Here is an 18130-nt window from a genome sequence, read left to right on the forward strand (position 1 = left end):
CGTATACAGCAAACGCCAATTTCGCGTCCTTGGATTTCATAGTTATCATGGGGCCATTGAACAACTGAATGGGATTATAAAAATTTGTATGCGCTGGCGATACAAAGAGTGCTTATCTCTGTTGAGCATGCAAGTTTTTATCGTAGGTTTTGATTTTAAATCGGTTGGGAGGTAAATCAAAGAAAAGGTAATTACAAAAGCGCTGGGACCGGCGAGTCGCGTGCTCTTTTATCAAAGTTTTTTGCTTTCCTCTTCAGGTGGCAATTACTCTTTAAAATTGGGTTGACCTACAATAGCTTTGTCTCTTTACTTCTCTTTTCCTTCAAGCTCCATATGGTGTTTGAAAATTCAGGGCAATTTGCAGTCGTAGCCCTCTGGCTTAAGGTACATATTGCTATTATGCTTAACGTTACTATTTTATTCTATCCATCTGTTATCCGTAGTTTGCGTAAACAAATTTGCAATATACAATTGGCCAGTCAGAAACCTTGTCTACTATTCTAACTGATCCTATGATATCAAGTTACTGACCTGATATGGGTATGATTTCATAGTCACTTTCAAGAGAAGAAATTTTTACTTCAGTTAAATTGAAAAGAGGATTTAAAAATAGAATATCAAGCTTGTTATTCAACATTGAACAACTGTTTTCGGGGCACAGAAATTGTCAAAAGGTTCCCACCAACCTAAACTTGATCGCGCCGTATAACTGGAGAAAAAGCACGAACCCGAGCCAGGAAACGATTTCTGTGACGTAATGACTTTTGTTTCTCCTTGGCCAATCAGATTCCATGATAGAATGAAACTCGAGTGCTCCTCACAGCGAATACCTTGCGCAGGAGTTCTGGGGCTACTTGAGCTAAACTGTAATTGGCTTAAAATTCCTACGTCACAGAAATCGTTTCCTGGCTCGGGTTCGCAGACGTTATTTTTTGGCGGAACCAAGTGACAGCCGGAAATACGTCTGCGTTCGCAGGCTAAGGTGCCAGCAACATAAATTTGAACCGAAACGAAAAATTTCTGAACGATTTATAAGAACTCAGTGTTTTTACGAATTACCCCCACAGCCTTAGAGAAATACAGCCCTGTTCTCATAGCATTAAAAAAAAGAAAGAACCCAGTCAGAGATACTTACAGTAGGAGTCATTTCCGTCCCCTCATGCGGTAATAGATTCTCGCCCATATCAACTTTCTTTTCTCTCGTAAGTTCTCGCTCGTTTAGAGATGCGCCACACTAGCGTTTTAGGTGCAGGGGTCGCAACCAATGCTGACCTACCTTTTTAAAGAAGCTACTATTAACCCTCCCCAAATCTACACACGTGTATTTCACTCGTGGAAAACTATCGATTTGCTCAGTGTTTGGGTTGGAGATTCTCGCCCATATCAACTTTCTATTCTCTCGTAACTTCTCGCGCGTTTAGAAATGCGCCACACTCGCGTTTTAGGAGCGGGGATCCCAACCAATGCTTACCTAACTTTTTAAAGATGCTACTTTTAGCCCTCCCCAGATCTACACACGTGTATTTCACTTGGGGAAGTCTATCGATTTGGATAGTGCTTGAGTGATATATTCTCGCCCCTATAATTTTTCTTTGCTCTCGTAAGTTCTCGCGAATTTAGACATGCGCCACACTTGCGTTTTAGGCGTAGGGATCCCAACCAAAACCTACCTAACTTTTCAAAGATGCTACTTTTAGCCCTCCCCCAAATCTACACACGTGTATTTCACTTGTGGAAGTCAATCGATTTGGACAGCGCTTAGGTAAGAGATTCTCGCCCACATCAACTTTATTTTCTCTCGTAAGTTCTCGTGCGTTTAGAGATGCGCCACACTCGCGTTTTAAGTGCAGGAATCCCAACCAATGCTTACCTAACTTTTTAAAGATGCCACTTTCAGCCCTCCCCCAAATCTACACACGTGTATTTCACTTATGGAAGTCTATCGATTTGGACAATGCTTCGGTAAGAGATTCTCGCCCATATCAATTTTCTTTTCTCTTGTAAGTTCTCTCACGTTTAGAGATAAGCCACACTCGCGTTTTAGGTGTAGGGATCTCAACCAATGCTTACCTAACGTTTTAAAGATGCTACTTTTAGTCCTCCCCCAAATCTACACACGTGTATTTCACTTATGGAAGTCTATCGATTTGGACAATGCTTCGGTAAGAGATTCTCGCCCATATCAATTTTCTTTTCTCTCGTAAGTTCTCTCACGTTTAGAGATAAGCGACCCTCGCGTTTTAGGTGCAGGGATCTCAACCAATGCTTACCTAACGTTTTAAAGATGCTACTTCTAGTCCTTCCCCAAATCTACACACGTGTATTTCACTTGTGGAAAACTACCGATATGCACAGTGTTTGGGTTAGAGATTCTTGCCCATATCAATTTTCTTTTCTCTCGTAAGTTCTCGCGCGTTTAGAAATGCGCCAAACTTGCGTTTTAGGTGCAGAGGTCCCAACCAATGTTTACCTAACTTTTTAAAGATGCTACTTTTAGCCCTCCCCTAAATCTACACAGGTGCATTTCACTTGTGGAAGACTATCGATTTGCACAGTGTTTGGGTTAGAGATTCTCGCTCATATCAACTTTTTTTTCTCTCGTAAGTTCTGGCGCGTTTAGAAATGCGCCACGCTTGCGTTTTAGGTGCAGGGATCCCAGCCAATACTTACCTAACTTTTTAAAGATGCTACTTTTAGCCCTCCAAATCTACACACGTGTATTTCACTAGTGGAAAACTATCGACTTGCACAGTGTGTGGCTTGGAGATTCCCGCCCATATCAACTTTTTTTTCTCTAGTAAGTTCTCACGCGTTTAGAGATGCGCCACCCTCTAGTTTTAGGTGTAGGGATCTCAACCAATATTTACCTAAGTCTTCAAAGATGCTACTTTTAGCCCTCCCCCAAATCTACATAAGTCAGTATTTCACTTGTGGAAGTCTATCGATTTGGACAGTGCTTGGATGAATGATTGTTGCCTCTATCAAGTTTCTTTTCTCTCGTAAGTTCTCGCGCGTTTAGAGATTCGCCACACTCGCGTTTTAGGTGCAGGGATCACCAAAAATGCTTACTTAACTTTTCAAACATGCTACGTTTAGTCCTCCCTCAAATCTACACAGGTGAATTTCGCTTGTGGAAGTCTGTCGCTTTGGACAATGCTTGGGATGGAAATTCTCGCCCATTTATATTTTTTTCTCTTGCCTGTTTTCGTGCGTTTAGAGACGCGCCACATTCGCGATTTTGGTGTCGTGATCTCAAACTATGCTTGCTGGACTTTTTTAAAAATGTTACATTTGGCCCTTTCTCAAATCTACACCGTGTATTTCACTTGTGGAAGTCTGTCCCTTTGGACAATGCCTGGGTCAAAGATTCTCGCCCATTTATATCTTCTTTTTTTCTCGGCGTGTTTTCGCGCGTTTAGCGATGCGGCACACTCGCGTTTTGGGTGTAGGCATCCCAAACTATGCTTACTTTAAAAATGCTAGTTTTGGCCCTTCACCAAATCTACACAAATGTGTTTCATTTGTGGAAGGCTATTGATTAGGACAGTGCTTGGGTGAGAGATTCTTTCCCATGTAAATTTTCTTTTCTCCCGCGTGTTCTCGCACGTTAAGCGAGGCTGCACACTCGCTTTTAGATGTGGGGATGCCATACTATGCTTATCTCGCTTTTTAAAGATACTACCTTTAGCCCTTTTCAAAATCTCGAACGTCTATTTCACTTGTGGAAGTCTATCGATTTGAACAGTGCCTGGTTGGATATTTTTAACGATGTCAACTTACTTTTCCCTTGTCTTTTCTCGCGCGTTTAGCTATGCGGCACACTCGAAGTTTTTGTGTCAGGGTCTTAAACTATGCTCACTGGGCTTTTTAAGGATGCTAGTTTTGGCCCTCTCTTAAATTTACACATGGATATTTTTCACTTGTGGGTGTCTTTCGATTTGGACAGTGCTCGGGTGAGAGATTGTCGCCCATATAAAATTTCTTTCCTCTCAAAAGTTCTCGCGCGTTTAGAGATGCGCCACACTCGCGCTTTTGGTGTGAAGATCCCAAAGTATGCTTACAAGGCTCTTTAAAAATGCTAGATTTCGCCCTCCCCCAAATCTACACACGTGTATTTCACTTGTGGAAGTCTGTCGCTTTGGACAATGCTTAGGATGGAGATTCTCGCCCATCTATATTTTTCTCTCTTGCGTGTTTTCGCGCGTTTAGAAATGCGCCACACTCGTGATTTTGGTGTCGCGATCTCAAACTATGCTTACTGGACTTTTTAAAGATGCTGCATTTGGCCCTTTCTCAAATCTACACACGTGTATTTCACTTGTAAGAGTCTGTCGCTTTGGACAATGCCTAGGTCAAAGATTCTCGCCCATTTATATTTTCTTTTTACTCGCGTGTTTTCTGGCGCTTAGCGATGTGGCACACTCGCGTTTTGGGTGTGGGAATCCCAAACTATGCTAGTTTTGGCCCTTCACCAAATCTACACAAACGTATTTCACTTGTGGAAGTTTATCGACTTGGACAGTGCTTAGGTTGGAGATTCTCGCCCAAATCAACTTTCCTTTCTCTCGTAAGTTCTCGCGCGCTTAGAGATGCGCCACACTCGCGTTTTAGGTGCGGGGATCCCAACCAGTGCTTACTTAACTTTTTAAACATGCAACTTTTAGCCCTCCCCCAAATCTACACACCTGTTTTTCACTTGCGGAAGTCTATCGATTTTGGACAGTGCTTATGTGCGTGAGAGATTCTCGCCCATATCAACTCTCTTTTCTCTAGTAAGTTCTCGCGCATTTAGAGATGCGCCCCACCCGCGGTTTTGGTGTCGGGATTTCAGACTATGCTTACTGGACTATTTAAAGATGCTAGATTTAGTCCTTTCTTAAATCTACACACGTGTATTTTGAATGTGGTAGTCTGTCGCTTTGGACACTGCTCGGGTTGGACAAACAATGTCAAACAATGTCTAAAATCGATAGACTTCTACAAATAAATTACACGTGTGTAGATTTGAGAAAGGGCTCAATCTACCATCTTAAAAAAGTCAAGTAAGCATAGTTTGAGATGCCGACACCGAAATTGCGAATGTGGCGCATCTCTAAACACGCCAAAACACGCGAGAGAAAAAACTATAAATGGGCAAGAATCTCCAACCCAAGCATTGTCTAAAGCGACAGACTACCACAAGTGAAATACACGTGTGTGGACTTCAGAGAGGGCTAAATCTAACATCTTTAAAAAGTCCAGTAAGCATAGTTTGAGATCCCGACACCAAAACCGCGAGTGGGGCGTATCTCTAAACGCGTGAGAACTTACTAAAGAAAAAAAAGTTCATACGAGCGAGAATCTCTCACCCAAGCACTGCCCAAATCGATAGACTTCAACAAGTGAAATACACCTGTGTAGATTTGCAATTTGGGGGAGGGCTTAAAGTAGCATCTTTAAAAAATTAGGTAAGCATTGGTTGGGATTCCCGCGCCTAAAACGTGAGTGTGGCGGATCTCTAAACGCGCGAGAACTTGCAAGAGAAAAGAAAGTTGATAAGGGCGAGAATCTCTCATCCAAACACTGTCCAAATCGATTGACTTCCACAAGTGAAATACACGTGTGTAGATTTGGGGGAGGGCTAAAAGTTGCATGTTTAAAAAGTTAGGTAAACACTGGTTGGGATTCCCGCACCTAAAACGCGCGTGTGGCGCATCTCTAAACGCGCCAGAACTTACGAGAGCAAAGAATGTTGATATGGGCGAGAATCTCAAATCTAAGCACTGTTGAAATCGATAGACTTCAACAAGTGAAATACACGTGTGTAGATTTGGGGGAGGGCTTAAAGTAGCATCTTAAAAAAGTTAGGTAATCATTGGTTGGGATTCCCGCACCTAAAACGCGAGTGTGGTGGATCTCTAAACGCGCGAGAACTTACGAGAGAAAAGAATGTTGACATGGGCGAGAATCTCTCACCCAAACACTGTCAAAATCGATAGGCTTCCACAAATGAAATGCACGTGTGCAGATTTGGGGAGAGCTAAATTTGGCATCTTTAAAAAGTTAGGTAAGCAGTGGCTAGGGTTACCGCACCGAAAACGCGAGTGTGGCGCGTCTCCAAACGCGCCAGAACTTACAAGAGAAAAGAATGTTGATATGGGCGAGAATCTCCAACCTAAGCACTGTTCAAAATCGGTAGACTTCCACAAGTGAAATACGTTTGTGTAGATTTGGTGGAGAGCCAAAACTAGCATTTTTAAAGAGCCTAGTAAGTATAGTTTGGGATCCCCATACCAAAAACGCGAGTTTGCCGCATTACAAAACGCGCGAAAACACGCGAGTGAAAAAAAAGATATAAATGGGCGAAAATCTTTAACCCAGGCATTGTCCAAAGCGACAGACTTCCACAAGTGAAATACACGTGTGTAGGTTTGAGAAAGGGCCAAATCTAGCATCTTTAAAAAGTCCAGTAAGCTTAGTTCAAGATCACGACACCAAACCCGCGGGTGTGGTGCATCTCTAAACGCGCGGGAACTTACGAGAGAAAAGAAAGTTGATATAGACGAGAATTTCTTACCCAAGTACTGTCGAAATCAATAGACTTCCACAAGTAAAATACCCGTGTGAAGATTTGGGGGAGGGCTAAAAGTAGCATCTCTAAAAAGCTAGATAAGTATTGGTTGGAATCCTCGCACTTAAAACGCGAGTGTGGAGTACCTCTAAACGCGCGAGAACTTACGAGAGAAAAGAAAGTTGATAGGGGCGAGAATCGAATCTGTCACCCCAGGAGGGGACGCAAATGACTTCTACTGTAAGTATCTCTTTCCGGTGTTTTTTTTGTTTTTTTTTTTGTTTTTTTTCAATTCTATGAAAACAGAGCTGTATTCCTCTAAGGCCTGGGTGTAATTCGTAAAAACACTAAGTTCTTATAAATCGTTTAGAAATTGTTCGCACCAGTTGAAATTTATGTTGCTGGCACATGGGTGGGTACTTTATATGTAGACCGTGATGTAAGATACCTTAAACTATTTTTACTGTTTATGTTGCACTGCCACGTTAGTCTGCTTTATAAATATCTAACTGCTCTGGTCGACTTTTTAATTTCAATACGATTAAACGTTCTTTTTATGCGTTCCGGTTAACTATTTGAATACGAAACTTTCGCCAAAAAATACCGTTTTAAACTGTTTAGTCAGGGTTTTGGGCTGCCATGACGCTAAATAAGCCTAAGTTTTGCTAAGAAAGCTTTTTTTTTTTACCAAAGAGAGAGATTTTTCGAGGATTAGGCACAAAATTGAGCAATATTTCAATTCCGGGCATGCGCATAAGCCAAAATTTGGAGATTTTATTTATTTATTTATTTATTTATTTATTGTGTTTTTGCATTAGCCGTTCTCAATTTTGTTTGTTGCCCCTTTCCTTTCTTTTTTTCTCGGCCCTTTTACTCTGGCTACCTTCTGCGTTGTATGTTCTTTCTGGCTGCCGTGAAAAGTTGGATGTTAATTACGGGCGAAGACTAGAAATGGACGTTGGCGTAGTGGACCATTTTACCACCATTTTTGCACCAAAACTGATAACGTTGTTTTTCGATTTGCGACGTCGCAATGTCGTCGATATCTAAACCTGACCATTGTACGGAAAGGCCTAGCCTAGTACTGCTATCTGCTTATCAAGAATATCTGAAAACATTTAAATTGATGGCGTCACAAGTGGTACAAAGAGCACGACCATTAATTACGCATATATGCGTAATTGGTATTCAAAGGGTTGAAAATGATGCAAAGTTGTCAATTTTAGTAATTTCAATTTGAAGAAAAGGTCCTGTTAGTACCTTCTTGTTAATTGATGAAAATTTTGCGGGGTTTGTTTCACCAGGGCGCTTCATGACGCCACCTGGAATAAGCTATACCTTCCCTAGTTGAATCGTCATCAGTTTATCGTACGTTATTCAGGTTATTGATTGCAAAAATATTATACTTTTGAACCTTAGTCCCTCTATTTTCAGGGGACGGGGGGTGGGCTTACCTCTTTCGGAGGTCGTTACTCACGGACTTTTACGATTCGTTGCGTGTACGAGCCATTGGCCAAGCCATTGGTAGCCGTGCATGGTCACCTAAAGCACTGACAATCTATCTTAGATCCATGTACTTAGTTTCTCCTCGCGCTTTTTTTTTTTTTTGCCCTCGGCTGTGTAATTGTGCTATATTTTCTACGCAATAACTTCAATTGCCGAGGATGATAATACTGCACGTGGCTCCCACTACCAACGACATACTCAGACAAGTACTCCAGATCATCTGGGTTTTTATTCCTTAAGATCTGTGAGGGTCCCCAATAGGTTTGGCAGGATGCGGGATTTGGCTTTTTTTCGCCGTGATATTTGGGATTTGAGCTGAAAACAGGGGCGGGAGGCGGGATTTACAATTACGAGCGGGAGTGAGATTTCGTGTTTTTATAAGGTTGGGATGTGGGATTCGCAATGGGAACAGAGCGTGATACGGGATTTCAATTCTTACATGACCACATAAATTGTTGTTGACCAGCGCAAAAACTACAAGCTGGAAGACACGAATCTTTTGTGCGTATAGCTGTGTTTCAAATAATGAATAGCAACGGCTCTGTACCCTGTCATGTTCTGTCAAACGTATCCATTATCGCTTGACTACGTTAGTATCTGTTCATGCGAGGTCTTTTATTCCTATTGTAATCATTTGTGTTGACCTCTGACATCAATGACATCTGTCCATTTCCGACATTTTCGACGCTTGCGTCTGCAATCTTGGCCTCCCGATCCTTTCTAGTTTTTTTAGTCTTTCGGATGGTGATGACAGTGATTTACTGAACGAAGTATGCGACATTACGAATTGCGTCACCATATATTACGAAAAAGATCTGCGAGCAGGAATGCCTTCATTCGGAAAGAAAAGTTCCGAGGTCAGATTTCAAGGAAAGTGAAGATGCTGAAAGCTTTGAAAGAAACTGTCTATTGCGTTTACGGGCCATCTCTTGAATACGGAAACGAGCAATCTTTTCCTTTTACTGATACGTGGACAAAAGAAAACAAAACAGTAAACCGTTTACAGAAAGAAATGTTATAATCATTTGTGCTTACTTTTCTGCTAGCCATTGCATTCTTTTGTGATCTTTTATGCGATATCTAGTTTTAAAACCTTTCTGAGTTAATAATTAATTTAAGTATTACTTTAACAAATTAATAATTAACGCAGAAACGTCTTTGAAAAGTGGGCGGGATCGGGATTTCCAGGCAAGAAAGGGCGGGATGGCGGGATTAACAGGAAAAAATGGGCGGGAAAGCGGGATCTGAGAACCCTATTGTGGACCCTCTACTACGTTAAGCGACTGGCTTTAAAAAAAATGCTTTTTTGTCTTTTAATCAGAAGGAAAATCCGTCAAAAGTAATCGCGACTCGCTGCAAGACGTTTTTCCACGCTTCGAGCCAGCTACATGTATTTTTCACGAGTTCTGACTGACTCTCTCAATTGTCTGTACCCTGTATTTTGTCATTGGTTAGAGTGATTACGTTGGTTTTGGTTTTGTGACACTAAATTTAATACTACTATTTATGCCATGCCATAAAAAAATACAGCCAATCGGTATACAGGAATGCTGTGGTATATTTGACGCCATTGCATCCAACCTTCTTTATAATGCTGAATCATAGTGGTTCCTGCAACTATTGTCATCTATACCGGTACAGTCAAAACTCTGTTACGGTCATCTGCCGTAAGCAGACACTCAGTCATGATATCAGCTACACACTCTATACCATTTTATTTTCCTGTACAATGGCCCCTCTTTTACTTCTGCTTCTACTTCAGTACTTCTGGTCCCAAGGTTTAGCTTCTAACTTTACCAGACTCTCGGAGATAAATATTTAGCTGCAATGATATGCCTCTACGCGGATTATTACAAATTATTACAAATTATTAAAACAAGATTTATTCACTGAAGCTGATTCTCAATAGCGAAGGATATCTACAGTTCTATCGTCTAGTTTTAACCCTGTTAAGGGCGGGGTCCGCCCATCAACGAAGTAAGAAGGATTCTAACAGAATTCACCGCCTTTGGAGGTATTACAAATATCTTGTTATACCACGAGTTCTAGCTTCATTTCAACACTTTTAAGACGAACTATGTTGTTAAGTGACTTGTACCAGTATATTCCTGTAATATCGTGACCTGTGGGGCTGTAGAGTCCGTTAAGATTGGTTTGTGTGCATGATTTATACCACCAAGCGCCTTGATGAACCACAGCGCAGTTACCAGCCCCATAGGTATCGGAGTCTTTGTCTTTGGTGGAGAAGGCGGCACCACGATTGTAATTGAGCGAATCTACACATGAACCTGCAGAAAAGAACAACAATGAAATGGCGTTCAAGGGTAAATGTTTTCAGAGGCAGCAGACGCCCATCTTTGCCTGTTCCGTTCATCTTCCGTAATCAAGAGAGACAGGAAAAAAACAAAACAAAACAAAACAAAACAAAACAAAACAAAACGAAACAAAACGAAACAAAGAAAACAAAGCAAAACAAAGCAAAACAAAGCAAAACAAAGCAAAACAAAGCAAAACAAAGCAAAACAAAGCAAAACAAAGCAAAACAAAGCAAAACAAAGCAAAACAAAGCAAAACAAAGCAAAACAAAGCAAAACAAAACAAACATCCATGTTGTTGATGTAGCATACCAGGACAGGTGTAGTGTTTTTGGTTGTCTATTGGTATAAATTTTGGTGCGCAAGTAAGAACCAATCATGATCAGAGAAAGAGGACGGCCGGATCTTTGTCGAGCTTTTCCATTAGTATGGCATTTGCTGAGTTGAATTCCTGATGAATTGAGGAGGGAAAAAAGGCTACCTATAGTCTGGAGGCTGAAAAAAACATAAATACCTTGATAAAATCCAAGACGTGCCAGTCGATATCCGTCATCTTCACCATTCACAGTAAAGTTATCATATTCTGCATAACACGAGGAGCCAGCGAAGTTTTCCAGCTCTACTCTCAACTTGTGTTGGTTTGTCTTATTGGTCAGGCGGTGAATCTTTTCAAGTCCGAGCCAAAACGTGCCATTCAGGTGTCCAAAACCTCTTTTGTAGTCTTCCCAGCTGCGGTAAAAGTCGACCGAGCCGTCCAATCTTCGTTGAATCACGGCCCAGGCTTCCGCGACATTATTCTGTTGGCAAAAGACTCGAAAGGCTCCCATACCATCAGGATCAACCATGTAAACTCCGTCTGTCGTGCCACCTTGTTTCTTAATCTCTGCGCAGCTTCTTGGGTGAGCTCGAGCTTTATTGAAAAGAAGATGTGGAAATTGTCAGAATGTAAACTCGGATCGAGATCTACACCTCACCACCTACTAAGTGAAAAAACGTCCGTAGAATATAGTGACATGCTGCCTGTTAGCATTTCAAGTTTGCATTCCATCGTTTTATCTTTTTCTCAGCTCGTGAGCGGGCGAAATTCAACAAATTCTACAATACAACAAATGCTAACAAAATGTTTTCTAGACCTCGGTCGCAGTTTTTCACTATACCGACTTCCTAGCCGGCCAATAACATATGTATATCCTCATTTGCACATCAGCCAATGACCCTCACCTCTGTCGCAAAACCTCCCTGAGTAACCTGGCATGCATTTGCATATAAACCTTCTGTTGTTGGCCTCACAGAGCTCTTGGCATGTTCCACCGTTTAAACAGAGATCATTTCCGTGACAGCAACCATTGTAACAGTGCGTACATTTTGTTCCTGGCTTAATGATAACAAAAAGGTGGATTGAATGTTAGATTGACATCAAGAAGATCCTAATTAAATAACAGAACATGCATTGAATTCTTTATGATTGTTTTAATCAGAAGTGCGCTTTTTTTTTCGCGAAAAACCCAACAAAAACAATTGATGTCAGTTACATACATGTAATTCGATATAATAAAGTGATTATTATTATTATATTATTATTATTATTATTATTATTCATTGATTCGATTAACAAGCTTAAGACTGCACACCTTACCAATTAGATTACAAATATTCTTTCTATGCATCATGTAGCTTATAGAGTGACTGGTTGATGTGAGCAACACTCCTAGGAATGTTCTAAATTCTAAATGTCTAATCAGTCGAAGTCAAAACTCTTCGAGTTGCAAAACTGTGCTTTACCTTGTTGAGAATGTCATTAACTTTTCATGTTATCTGTCATGATACCTTACACCTTCTATACCACGCATGTTACATAACAATCTCTCTGTCTTTTTACCTAGAACTCCTCTGTCATAATACCTACAGCAACCTCTCTTGTCATGGTACCTCTACTAGCAACCTTTCTGTCATGTTACCCAGCAGCCTCTCTGTCATTTTACCTGGTAACCTTTGCGTCATGTTTCCCAGCAACCTGTCCGTCATTACAACTAACATGCAAGCACTCTGCCATTTTGCCAAGCAACTTCTGTTTTTCTCGTGACCTCTCAATTTCTCTAGTCAGACAGCATTATGTCTCTTTATCTGTAGTATACCAATTTCTTTCTTGTGTCACCTATAGCAACCTCTTCCTTATGTTACCTAGCAACCTTTTTCTGTTATTACCTAGCAACGTATCTCTTACGTTACTCTGTAACATCTCTTGTTCGTGTTACCGAGTTCCCTCTCTCTCATGTTACATAGCAACCTCTGGTGACTTTACCTGAAAACCTATCTCTCTTGTTACATAGCAACCTCTCTCTTAGGTTATAAAGCAAACTCTCGTAGGTTACTTAGCAGCTCCTCACCTAGGTCATCATGTAACCCTTCTCTTATGTTACCTAGCAACGGTGACAATACCTAACAACCTAACAAGCCGCTGTCATTTTGTTTAGCAGTATCTCTAACAAGAAGCGCATAGTCAGTGAATGCGTTTATAAACAAATTTCACTTTCTCTCGTACCTTAACGTTATAACCAATTCCAATCTCGTGGTAGCTGTGCCCGTCTCTTCTTTTCAAAGCCCTGGGATTCAGATGTCTGTTTCCATCATTCAGTTGACAGTTGTCCTTGTTTGCAGTTATCAGATAGTTAAAAGAGATGCACCGACAGTCCCATGCGCAATGCTCAAAGCAATTCTTGTGGCTGCTAACAGTGAGATTTCTAAAACTGTAACCACAGAGAGCGTAATTTTCCACACTGTCCCTTTCTCTGGAAAAGTGGTATTGTCTCACTGTACAAGGCTTTATCTGGCACGCTGCTGTGAAAATCATGTTGTAGACAACCCAAAAGATTATTTTTGATGGGCAAACAAGAGGCATCCTAAAAGAAAAATGCAAACAACTGTAAGTATTCCATGTGGCCATAACTTTTCCATCAGAAAACACGAACGAGATTTTGAAGCAAATTCAAACAAAATTGATAAAATCCACAAAATTTGCACGATTATGGTTTCAATGAAGTGCATTAGAAGAACCATAGATTTCTTACTTTCCGCACGTATGTGACCAATTTATTCATTGATCTCGACAGCTTTCTTTTCTTTTATTTCCTTGCCTGTTGTCATCCTCTCCTGTTGATTTTGCACCGATACACTGGCAAGCTGACGTTATTCTTTAGAAACGCGTAAAATACTCATGCAAATACCTTCTGCAATATTAACTTGACTTCAGTTGGTGTTTTTAATACATAAATTCTATAACAGGAAACCTAAAAGCTATAAAGCAAATACAGGATGGCAGTTATGGATTACTATTTCTGTCATGATCAAATTTATTTTTATACGAAATTTTGCGACATTAAGCGTTTTTCGCGATACGTACAATTGCGAAAATCTGATGTAATGTAAAAAGTGACTTAGTTAACGAAGGAAATCTTAGTCATAACAAATCGTGGAATAATTTCAAATAACAAGATAACCGAGTTGTTATCTTTAAAAAAAAAAGGATAAGTCGGGGAATGTTAGCCTTACTTATAACAAAACTTGACAAGAAGGCGTTGTGACAACACTCAATAGAGTTAATATTAATTTCTGCCTTCATCGTTTTTAGTCCACTACGAGACCTTGAAACTGTCAAGTTGTGGATCTCTTATACAATACATCATAATTTTTCGATGTCATGTGTTTACAACTTCTGTAAAATTCCCAGATTCTTTTGTCTCATTTTAAATGCGCTTGACAATCTTTCCTGTGACAAAATAAATACAATAACTACTGTTAAGCGTTTTAAGACATTGTTGTTTTCAGACACTTGAGCCCAAGTTCCTATTTTTGTATCAACTTGGCTATTGACCTTGAAGCTGAAAGAGGTAAATTAACCGCCAAAGCGAATTTGTGAAACTGACTTTCCAACGTTAGGACTCCCTCAGTGCTCATTCTGACTCCACTTTCCTGTTTTATTTTTAACCCCCACCTTATTAATTAAGCAAAAGATTCGCTTTATCCATGCACGATTCAGCTGAACCTTTTATTGTCATCTTGCTAATTTTTTTTTCCACTTCTCAGCTGACAATACCTCTTGTACTTTTGACCCTCTTAGCCGGAGAAATACAACTACCGTGGTTCCTTACAGGCGCGTCTCATAAGGAACATTGTCCATTAGACTGCGAGCTCGAGATTTCTATCGCCTTATAGCGAATAATCCAATTATTTTAGTATAGATCTACTAGTAATTCAAAACTACAATTTAAATCCTCTTTACAGACATTTCCAAAACGCAAAGTAGCGGCCGCCAGTTCGTTAACAAACGCACACTACTGCTAGGCTCCTCTTTATGTACAACAGAATAGATAATGAGTAGCGTAGCCAATCAGAGATTTATACTAAAACTTGGTAGAAACCCGGAAAATGTTTTGTTTTTCTTAAAACACCATTTTAAAATTGCTGTCATATATAAGACAGCCCTCCCCTCCCCGAAACAAACTGAACAGCAAAAAAATCAACGCAAATTTACGAAAACATATATATATTTCATGACGTTTTGCGACAGACTTTAAATTTAGAGTTTGAAATAACAATGTAAGTGATAGTCTCGAACACAATTCTTGATCTGTTGCAGCATGAAAGGAAGTTTGTAATTTGGGAGTTTGAATCAGGATATGTAAATAAAAAGCAACCGAAGCTAATAAAAATGACCACGTTATACATAATCCTATATGCCAAATTAAAGCCTACATGGCCGATATTAGCCCACGTTATCTGATCGGGCAGATTTAAAAGATGAAAATCATAATTATAAAAGTCATTTTAATTTCACGTATTATGTTATCACCTTGAAGAGTTTTTATAACGTAATACATCAGCTGGTGTCTCGTCTATTTCGATTTATTTAGATGCTGGGAATCGTGCCTTTCGCGCTTTAGTTCAGGCGAATTTGAGATATTGGTATTAGTGGTTTTGCTCAATAATGTTTAAGGAAATGGTCGTCGCTTTTCATTTTCTACAACTGCCCTGCATAGGCGAATTTTCTTGATACCGAATCAGCTTTAAGGAAGTTCCTTCTCATTTAAAACTGCTTCTCTTTGCTGCTACATTTAAAACACTTCTCGAGCAACAATTTTAAAATCAAATGTCAAACCTGTAAGAAAAAGTTTCATCAGCGCCGCAGGTGCGTAAATTGGTTAGCTTTTAACGACAAATGTTTTTAATATGTAGCATTTCCCACCAAAACGGAGAGCAATACTGGCCGGTGCACAGTGCAGAAACACAAAAAGGCGATAAGACTTTTAGCAGAAGCTTTACAAAGGATGGCAATGATGATAAATTTAGGGGTGGAAATGAAAATGCATGAAAGAAATTAAAGCTATGCTAACTCTGATAAACTCTGATGAAGGTACCCTCTCTCTTGAAATGAAATGCTCCATCGTGCTGTTTTCAATCAGCAACGATTTTAGTGTCATTGTCAGGGAAAACAAGACAGTACCATGTAAAAGATCGATCGTGGTCGGCCGTTTACCTTCATCTTTTCATAGTATAAACGCTATCTAAAAAGGTCCAAAAGATTAATAACAATGGCATTTGCCGAGGTAGCCGTTCGTTTCGTTTCATTTTTGTTGTTGTTGTTTTTTAATATCAACATATCAACTCATCACAATATTGGTCTCTCAAGCGGTGGAAAATTGGCTAAATTTCGGGCAACTTTAGGCGACCTTAAAGGTGCTTCGTACAATGTACGTCCTTCCCGTCACGACCACGGTTTTAAGCAGGTGCGAAATATCGCCGCCGAATCCTTTATGAGCGTGACCTAAATTTTTGGACATTTTCAACGAGCTATTTTACAAATGCAGTTACCTTCCCATGTAAAACATTTTTCCAATAGTCTTTTGCGCTGATCAGTATCCAGTTTAGAATCTCTAAGAAAATCGGCTGAAACGGCCTCGCGAAGTACAATGAAAATCTTCAGTCAGAAATAATTCTTGCAGAATTCAGTTTAGTGAAGAATATCACTTTCTTTCGACTATCTGAGATTTTAGTTCATGATTTACTGAGAGATCCCCTTGCAATAGTTAACTGGTCTGCAAGAAAGAGTATTTAAGCCGTGATATTGTCATTAAACGTACGTACAAATTTCATACTCACAAATTAAATCGGCTTACCTATTAAGTTAGCTGAATTTCCCGCAAAAATTGTATTTTTAACGCTACGTGCTACACGAAAAACGAAATGGATCCTCGACTAGTTCACAGTGGTCTTTATTGCTGTTGTCTGAAACAAAGTGTAGCTAATAATGATCGAAGCTCCACCCATTATTAAACTTGAGACTTCTGCAAACACTTTTTTTCACATCCATTTGTCGTTTTCGACTGGTGTGACTTATCAGCAGGGTTTAATTACGTTAGGCGTATTAAAGGAGTTCAATTCTCAATGTCGATATTTTTCAAAGGTCTCCCCTTGGTTTGAACCGCTCTTTCGGATCAGAAGAATCGCCAAGCAGTGCGACTAACTTGGGTCAGTTATTTCTCAATTATTTGCGTCCAAACGAGATATAATTTAATCTTACATCGTGTCGGGGTCTTAATGGTGCAGCTGTTTGTAGAGGATGAGGAAGTTCAGGTTAGGATACCAATTTCCTGCCATCCGACTCAGGATAGGGTCACATAGGACAGAAGAATTGAAAAATTATCTAAATTATCCTTTCAATGTTAGGACTGTCAGCAGTGATATTTCACTGTAAGGGTTTTTGTTTTGAATTTTACATCCTGCCGGTGTCTTCTTGGTGCAGCTGTATGTCAACAATGACATACAGATTGTGTTATTTTAGGAAACTAATTTCCTGTTACCCCACTCAGGATGGGGTCACGAAGGATAGAGGAATTGTACATACATCTCAGGACGTGTGAACGCTGCTATATTGGGAATGGCAACGGAAACCTTTCTTGTTTTCAATGTTTCATCTGAATTGGCGCAGGCCAGTACACTATACACTGAGTAGAGGGTTTCACCATCGGCTGTTTTACTTAGACACGTTAATAAAGTTGTTGATTGATTGATTGACTGACTGACTGATTGATTGATTGATTAATTAATTGATTGATTGATCGTGTTGTTTTTCTTGAAAAAAAAAAAAAACCGAAAGTGGAGTCAGAATGAGCTCTGAGGAAGTCCTAACATTGGAAAAGTCCGTTTCACAAAATCGCTTTAGCGGTTAATATAATTTACCTTTCTCAGCTTCAAGATAAATAGCCATGTAGGCTACCTCGGCAAATATAAAAGGCTATTAATCTTTTCGGATAGCATTTATATCGGAAAAGATGAAAAAGAAAACGGCCGAACTCCTCCGTTTTCTCTGACAATGACACTAAAAGCATGAATTTCCACGATTTGGCAAGCCCTTGCGTTCAACTATTCGGCAACCAGATAGCCTTCCTTATTCATTGATTCTTTCGTCGTTTTTGTTTCTCTTCTACATCTTCATATGTAACTTACATCTGGCCTCGCCTAAAATTTAACATTCAATGCTCTAATTGAGACATATTTTTCTTAAAAAAAGTGTTGTAGTCAGACAGCATACCTTCAATTTCATCTACATACGGTGAAAATATGATAGGAAATAGCCTTCGTTCTCTTATATTTCGACTCCTGATTTCGACCAACTACCGTGTCTTCAAGCAGTAGCAAGCATTGTCTGAAAACCTGAATACTGATTCGATTTTTATTGCATTTGCGTGATCTAGTAAATTAT

The 18130-nt window shown here is 39.9% G+C and overlaps 1 protein-coding gene across 4 annotated transcripts; it reads right to left on the reverse strand.

The window, feature by feature from the left end:
* Positions 1–9596: 9596 nt before the first annotated feature.
* Positions 9597–18130, reverse strand: LOC110050826 (microfibril-associated glycoprotein 4-like). Of its 4 annotated transcripts, none has more exons than XM_089290934.1 (5): positions 17960–18130; positions 12914–13271; positions 11593–11746; positions 10886–11281; positions 9597–10344 (listed from the first exon to the last, which is right to left on the reverse strand). In XM_089290934.1, the coding sequence occupies exons 2-5, from the start codon at positions 13268–13270 to the stop codon at positions 10088–10090; spliced, it is 1164 nt and encodes a 387-aa protein (XP_089147060.1). In that variant the 5' UTR covers position 13271; positions 17960–18130; the 3' UTR covers positions 9597–10087. The 4 variants fall into 4 exon arrangements, with proteins under 4 accessions (XP_089147060.1, XP_089147059.1, XP_089147058.1 ...); XM_089290933.1 differs by lacking the exon at positions 17960–18130 and adding an exon at positions 16545–16618; XM_089290932.1 differs by lacking the exon at positions 17960–18130 and adding an exon at positions 13440–13555.

This window comes from Orbicella faveolata, unplaced genomic scaffold (assembly GCF_042242905.1).
Source record: "Orbicella faveolata isolate gen_17 unplaced genomic scaffold, um_ofav_v1 contig_24, whole genome shotgun sequence".
Lineage (NCBI taxonomy): Eukaryota > Metazoa > Cnidaria > Anthozoa > Scleractinia > Merulinidae > Orbicella > Orbicella faveolata.